Source organism: Vicia villosa, unplaced genomic scaffold, assembly GCF_029867415.1.
Source record: "Vicia villosa cultivar HV-30 ecotype Madison, WI unplaced genomic scaffold, Vvil1.0 ctg.000470F_1_1, whole genome shotgun sequence".
Taxonomy (NCBI): Eukaryota; Viridiplantae; Streptophyta; class Magnoliopsida; order Fabales; family Fabaceae; genus Vicia; species Vicia villosa.
In genome coordinates, this window is record NW_026705227.1 from 802,863 (window position 1) to 810,449 (window position 7,587).

Here is a 7,587-nt window from a genome sequence, read left to right on the forward strand (position 1 = left end):
CTGTCAACGACTGCATTCGATTGTGAGTGTCACTGTGGCGGAAGCCTTTGCTATTAGGTGGGGTTTGCAGCTAGCCCAAGATTTGAAATTGGACAGGATTTTGCTTCCTCAGATGCCCTTAATGTGATTAATTGCATCCATGGTTTAAGTGTCATGGAAGAGATCAAACTAGTGGTGGATGATTGTTGTTCTTTAGTCAGAAATTTCAAAGATGCTGCTATCATGTTTGTAGGTAGAAAGCAGGTGACTGATGCTCACCATTTGGTGGGGATTGGGAATGCTGTAGGTTCTAGGAATTGGGATGGTTTTTTGCCGTCTTATGACACTGTTTGTAATGCTTTTTATGCTTCAGGTGCTTATTGTATTCACCTCTTTAAATAAAAAAAAATATAATAAAGATTGTTATAAAGTTTTGCTCGTGATTGTTCATTAATCATATTTTTATACTTATTATTTTAACTAAAACTCACTTTTACCCTTTATATTTTATTTAATTTAAAATAAAGCATTTATGCATTAAATGTCTTTCATGTCATTTCATTTATCAATTAAATAGACGGTTAATTTTACTAAACATTTTAACTAATTTATTGGCTATTAATTATCAGTCATCCGCTCTAAGCAATAATCTATCCATCATCAATCATCTGTCATAAACTAAACTAACTTATCTGTTAAAAAAACTAAACTAACTTATTAATCAGCTGTTATTTTTATAAAAGAGAAACATAATAGATTTTGAAAGTCTTAAATAGAAGGTTTAAAATATTAGAATGAAAGTAGGTGCGATTGTTCTTAGTTTTCCATAGTTGTAGTCTAAACCAATCATTAAAACAAAAGAAAAAGAAAAAGCTAAATTTGCTTTACGAAAATTAAAACCAAATAGAAAAGATTAGAGGACTAAAATAAAAAGTACTGGTATATGTGAAGACAGTGTTGACTTGACGACTTGAAGTTCACACATTTCTTCTTCTCTTTCTTTCCATTTTTTCTAATTCTTCTTTTCTGAAATAGATAGCTCCTTTGATGTTTTAAACCTTTTTCCTAGAAAGGTTTCGCCCTCGCATTTTCTCTTCCGTCATTTTCCGAATTCCTCATCCTCATCAAAGTTGGGATTACCAACTATGAATCAAGGTGAATTGGTTATTTTATTTACTTCTACATTACATGAATAATTTGAAGCCCATGCATTTATTCATTCTGTCTTTTTTTTTTGTCATAGATTTTCCGGAAACAGTATGGATCCATGACGTGTTCTTAAGCTTTAGAGGAGAAGATACGCGTGCTTTCTTCACTTCACATCTTTGTACAGCTCTTCAGAATGCAGGAATTAAGATTTTCATTGACGATAATGACCTTCAAAGAGGCGATCACATTTCACCATCTTTATCATTAGCAATCCAGCAGTCTCAGATTTCTATAATTATTTTCTCTACAAATTATGCCGATTCACGATGGTGTCTTGATGAACTGGAAACAATGTTGAAGTGTCTTCTCATGAAACAAGTGGTTGTGCCAGTGTTCTACCATGTAGATCCTTCTGAAGTGCGTCATCAGAAAGGCGAATTTGGAATGGCGTTTCAACGTCTTTTGGACAAAGTTTCAAACCATGTGGATTTCAATTTACTTTGTGAAAAGGAAAGGAGGTGGAGAGGGGCACTTCGTCAGGCAGCTGATATTGCAGGGTTTGTAATATTTAACTCTAGGTAATTTCATTCAACAATTTTGGTAACTATTTTTATCCTTGACTCGGTTAACTTAATCAAAATGTTTATAAAGTTTTTACTCAAACTTCCCCTCAATCTACTTTTGATATATACGAGCATGTATATATGTATACATATACATTCTATTTGTGTAGGAATGAAAGTGAAGATATCAAAAAAATTGTTGACAATGTTTCACATTTGCTCAACAAGACAGACTTGTTTATTGCCCATAATCCTGTGGGAGTTGAATCTCGAGTACAAGATGTGACTCAACTTCTTCTACCCATTCAACCAAATGAAGTTCTACTACTAGGGATGTGGGGTATGGGGGGAATTGGAAAATCAACCATTGCAAAAGCCATTTACAATGAGATTGGCCGCAATTTTAAAGGTAGGAGCTTCCTTGCTAATATTAGGGAAAATGGGGAGAAAATAGATGGACTACTGGGTTTGCTAAAGCAACTTCTATTTGATATCTGCAAAGAAACGACAATCAAGATACCTAACATCGAGTCAGGAATGAACACATTGCAGCGTAAACTCAGTAACAAAAAAGTACTCATTGTACTTGATGATGTGACTACGTTAGACCAATTGCATACTTTCTGTGGAAGTTGCAAATGGTTTGGTCCAGGGAGTATAATAATCATCACAACCAGAGATATGCATTTACTTAAATGGAGAGTTGACAAAATATACAAAATGACAACAATGAATGAAAGTGAATCAATTGAGCTTTTTTGTTGGAATGCATTCAAGCAAGCAACTCATACTAGAGATTTTGATAGAATTTCCAGAAATGTTGTTAAATATTCGGAGGGGTTGCCACTAGCCCTTGAAGTCCTTGGGTCTTATTTGTATAATAAGACGGAGTCGGAGTGGGAACTTGTATTGGAGAAACTCCAAAGAATTCCTAATAACCAAGTGCAAAATAAGTTAAGAATAAGTTATGACGGTTTAAATGATGATGATGAACAAGAAATATTCCTTGATATAGCTTGTTTCTTTATTGGGATGGACCAAAATGATGTTATACTTGTATTAAATGACTGTGGACTTTCTACTGAAATTGGAATAAGGGTCCTTGTGGAGCGAAGCCTTGTGACTGTTGATGATAAGAACATTCTTGGAATGCATGGTTTGATGCGAGATATGGGAAGAGAAATCATTCGTGGGAAATCACCAAGGAGGCCTGAGGAACGCAGTAGATTGTGGTTTCATGAGGATGTGGTTGACGTATTATCAAGACAAAATGTAAAAACTTCATATATACTATTTTCTTAAAACTATGGATTCATAATATCTTGAGCTTAAGGTGTTGAAAGAAACATTTATGATTTTGTTGTCAATATCCATTTGTTCGGTTGATTATCAAGAGATCGTCGAAAATTAGTTTCACAGTGAATCTTTTTGCACTTCCTGACTTATAGTTTGTTGTAACTTAAGATTGGATTCATGACAAGTTTTATACCCGTCTTATTGCTTTAAATTGTGCATGTTTTTTCTTGTTGGTTCATTATACTTCATAGGGAAAAGAAGGTGTTTTGGGACTGGCTTTAAAGCTGCATAGAGCTAATGCAAAATGTTTTAGTACTAAAGCATTTGAGAAGATGGAGAGACTCAGACTCCTTCAACTTGATGAGGTAAAACTTGATGGAGATTTTGAATATGTTTCTAGAGATCTGAGATGGCTGTCATGGAATGGATTAAGTCAAATTCCTACAAACTTCTATCGAGAAAATTTAGTTTCCATTGAGTTAAAGAACAGCAATGTTGAACTTCTATGGAATAATACACTGGTATGTGTTTTGATTTTTGTTTTTCATCATGAGCTATTATCACATCTCATTATGTTTAAATTTAAATTCAAAAATCATGACCTTTCAAGTTAAATCTCTAAATAAATTTTATTTACTGTCAGATCTTGTTTTATTAATGAAACTTTAGTAAACATATAACAATATATAATTGGATGAGATACTGTAAGGAAATTTATACCACATAATATGCAGAAATTTGCCTTTTTAAAGGATTTTCCACTGATATTTAAAAAAAATAACTGCACTAATGTAAATGTTTTACTTTCCGCTCTAATGGTTAGTGATGCATTGTAATCCTTTCCATTTACTTTTTGAAGACTCTTCCCTAAGTTCCTCAATAATATTTATGTTCATGCAGTGGGTGGAGAAGCTGAAAATTCTAAATCTTAGTCATTCTCACTTTCTCACTCACAGCCCTGACTTTTCAAACATGCCTAATCTTGAAAAGCTAGTACTCAAAGATTGTCCATTGTTATCTGAGGTTTCTCCTACCGTTGGAAACCTCAAGAAAATTCATCTGATAAATTTGGATGACTGTATTAGCTTATGTAGCCTCCTAAGAAGCATCTATAAGTTGAAATCTCTGAAAACTCTCCTTCTTTCTGGTTGTTTACAGATTGAAAAGTTGAAAGAGGACTCGAAACCTAGTTATATAACAAAATATATGGAATTTGTCTTTGAATCGACCGAGATTGACATGTTTAGTGGCATTGCTTATAGAGGCGGTGAAAATGAACTCACTGTGGAGAGATTCTTTACTGAATAGGAGTCCACCGATGACTTCAATCCAAACAGAAGGAAGAAAAATCGAGTGGATGAACCAATGAATGATGGCAAAGCAATGATGGGTAAATCAATTCTTGTAGTGCCTGCAAACCTTTTGTATTGACAATAATTGTTTTCCATTTTTTGGCTGAAGTTTCTAGATTTTATCACTAGTAAAAATTTTAATTTCTAAAGAGAAGTGAAATATTATAGGGTCATGCTATCATGTGTCCTAAGGGCACAGGTTAAGAATACTATAATTAGAAAAGGTTAAAAGTAATAAAATGTAATAAAATCATATTTAAAATTTCGATACATTGAATGTACGCATTTCAAGAAAAAATTTCTATTAGGAAAATCTTGACTGTGAGTTTGGAAAGAATTATTCAGCAGGTGAAGATTTATGGTCTCATTTTTTATTTGTTTCCCAACTTGGGACTAAGAGAAACGGACCTATATGTTTCTTGATTTGGAATGCAATATGGAAATTGATACAATGGAGATTATTTCTAATGACATGAGTAATTATAATACTAAAAGCTATAATGATGGTAATAAAAATAATAATGATAATATTAATGACAATATTGTGAATTCAATGCCAAGAATAAAGTATAATGCAAGGGAAGAATAAAAAGAACAAATAAGAAGAAGAACACAAGAATAGGTTATAACAGCTATTCTTTTACTTTTTCTTAAAACAAGATTACAAGTTTACAAGAATAACATATAACCTCTCTCACCCTAAATTAGGATTTGCAGCTTAGTAATGATTAGAGACTAGTATGCTATTTATAATAAAACCTAACATACTAACTAATGAGTTTTTTCCACAAGGCACATTACACAAGCCAACTTAATAAACAAGCTAACTTAACAAATTAGGGTTTAAACACTAAAACCTAATTTAACATGCTAACAACCCTAGCATCTTCGACACAAGCATGTGAACAACCTTCGACTTTATGTTTAATCCTGTCGAACCAAGAAGCTACCCTTCGACCAAACTAGAGTTCGATCCGATATCTCACAAATCTCCACCTTAGACCTAACTCTGCATCGTCAAGGAAACAAACCAGCTTTCTTCATGCAGCTTTATCAACTGCATACAATGGAAAAACTTGAAACTTGACAATGTCTTTGTGATCATATCAGCAGCATTGTCCTCATTCGAAACCTTCAGCACTTGGACTTCTCCACGCTTGATTACTCCTCTGACGAAATGCAGTCTCACATCAATGTGCTTAGTTCGCTCATGATAGGTTGAGTTCTTCGACATATGTATTGCACTTTGACTATCACATATAACAGTGATACCTTTACCTTGAAGTTTCAGCTCCTTAGCAAAACCTTCAAGCCACAATGCTTCTTTTACAACTTTAGTTAGAGCAATATACTTCGCTTCAGTGGTTGATAGAGCAACAACCTTCTGAAGTGTTGCTTTCCAACTAATTGTTGTGCCAAACATGGTGAAAACATATCCAAAAATAGACTTTCTAGAATCCATACAACCTGCATAATCAGAGTCGACATATCCTTCAATTTCTACTTTACTATCTTCACCAAGGCTCCGCCATAAATTAGGACTCTGTTCAGAGACCCATTTATGTACCTTAAAATCCACTTCAATGCTTGCCAGTGAGCCTTTCCAGGGTTCGCCATGTACCTGATTACAAGACTTACTGCATATGCTATGTCGGGTCTAGTACAGACCATAGCATACATCAAAGAACCAACTATATTAGCATATGAGATGCTATCTATATAGGCTCTTTCGACATCAGTACTGGGACACTGATCAATACTCATCTTGAATTGAGGGTTTATTGGAGTCACAACTAGCTTCGAATTCGACATACCAAAGTTTTCGAGAATCTTTCATAGATATGCCTCTTGAGATAAGCATAACTTCGACTTCTTTCTATCTCTTCGAATGTCAATTCCAAGAATCCTGGAAGCAGCTCCCAGATCTTTCATATCAAACTCCTTATTGAGTTCAACCTTCACCCTCGTCACATCTTCAACATTGTTGCTTGCTATGAGAATATCATCCACATAAAGCAACAAAATAACAGATGAATTACTAGGTCGAAATATAAAGTAAACACAGTGGTCGAACTGACTTCTAATGAAACTTATGCGTGCCATGAACTTGTCGAATCTCTTATTCCACTGTCAAGGAGATTGTTTCAGCCCATATAAAGATCTTCTTATCTTGCACACATAATCTTCCTTCCCCTTTTCGACATACCCTTCAGGTTGCCTGATCAGGATCGTTTCATCTAGATCACCATACAATAACGCAGTCTTCACATCCATCTGTTCCAGTTCTAGGTCGAACTGTGCCACCATGGAAAGCAACATTCGAATGGACCTATGTTTCACAACAGGAGAAAACACATCATTGAAGTCGACACTTTCTTTCTGAGTGAAACCCCTTGCAACTAACCTTGCCTTGTATCTTTTCGACGTCACTCCTTCAATTCCTTCCTTAACTTTGAAAATCCATTTACAGTTGACTAACATTGCCCCAACAGGTTTCTTGATCAGTTCCCAAGTATGATTATCATGAAGAGATTTCATCTCATCATCCATGGCCTTCAGCCATTCAGTCTTATTTTGACTCCTCATAACTTCCTTATAGTCTCTAGGTTCTTCGTCTAGAACCTCACTTGCAGAGATTAAGGCATAAGCTATAAGATTTGCATACCCAAGTCTCTGAGGTGGCTTGATGGTTCTTCTCGACCTATCTCTTGACAATAGGTAGTCATCGACAGTTTCCTCAATTTCCTCAGCATCTTCTGCTTCTTCTTCGACTTCATCAGGGGTATGTAATTCAGCATCAACATGCTCCACCTCAACAGGAATCTCTACCTGTTCCAGCTCTTCGTCAGATGTTTCTGCATTTTGACCAACATCATCAGTTTTCTTAAAAGCCATTTCAGCTTCATTGAAAACTACATCTCGACTAGTGATACACCTCCTGTGACTTGGCTCTAGGCACCATAGCCTATAAGCTTTAACTCCTTCAGGGTATCCCATGAACATGCATTTTAGAGCTCTAGGTTCGACCTTGTCTTGCCTAATGTGAGCATAGACTACACAGCCAAATACTCTCAGTTTGTCGAGATCTGGTGGATGTCCCGACCAAACTTCTTCAGGTGTCTTCATATCTAACGCTGTCGAAGGACATCTGTTTATCAGATATGTTGCTGTCGAAACAGCCTCAGCCCAAAACACCTTCTTTAATCCGGCACTAGTCAACATGCATCTGACTCTCTCCAAAATAGTTC

General features: G+C 35.3%; 2 protein-coding genes across 2 annotated transcripts; both read left to right on the forward strand.

Annotated features, from left to right (window-relative positions):
- Window positions 1-153: 153 nt before the first annotated feature.
- Window positions 154-1,710, forward strand: LOC131628658 (TMV resistance protein N-like). The gene is made up of 3 exons (XM_058899484.1): window positions 154-352; window positions 1,015-1,134; window positions 1,223-1,710. The coding sequence occupies exons 1-3, from the start codon at window positions 154-156 to the stop codon at window positions 1,708-1,710; spliced, it is 807 nt and encodes a 268-aa protein (XP_058755467.1).
- On the forward strand, window positions 955-4,277 carry LOC131628712 (TMV resistance protein N-like). Its single transcript, XM_058899544.1, has 3 exons — window positions 955-1,134; window positions 1,223-3,508; window positions 4,146-4,277. The coding sequence occupies exon 2, from the start codon at window positions 1,833-1,835 to the stop codon at window positions 2,991-2,993; it is 1,161 nt and encodes a 386-aa protein (XP_058755527.1). The 5' UTR covers window positions 955-1,134; window positions 1,223-1,832; the 3' UTR covers window positions 2,994-3,508; window positions 4,146-4,277.
- Window positions 4,278-7,587: the final 3,310 nt, after the last annotated feature.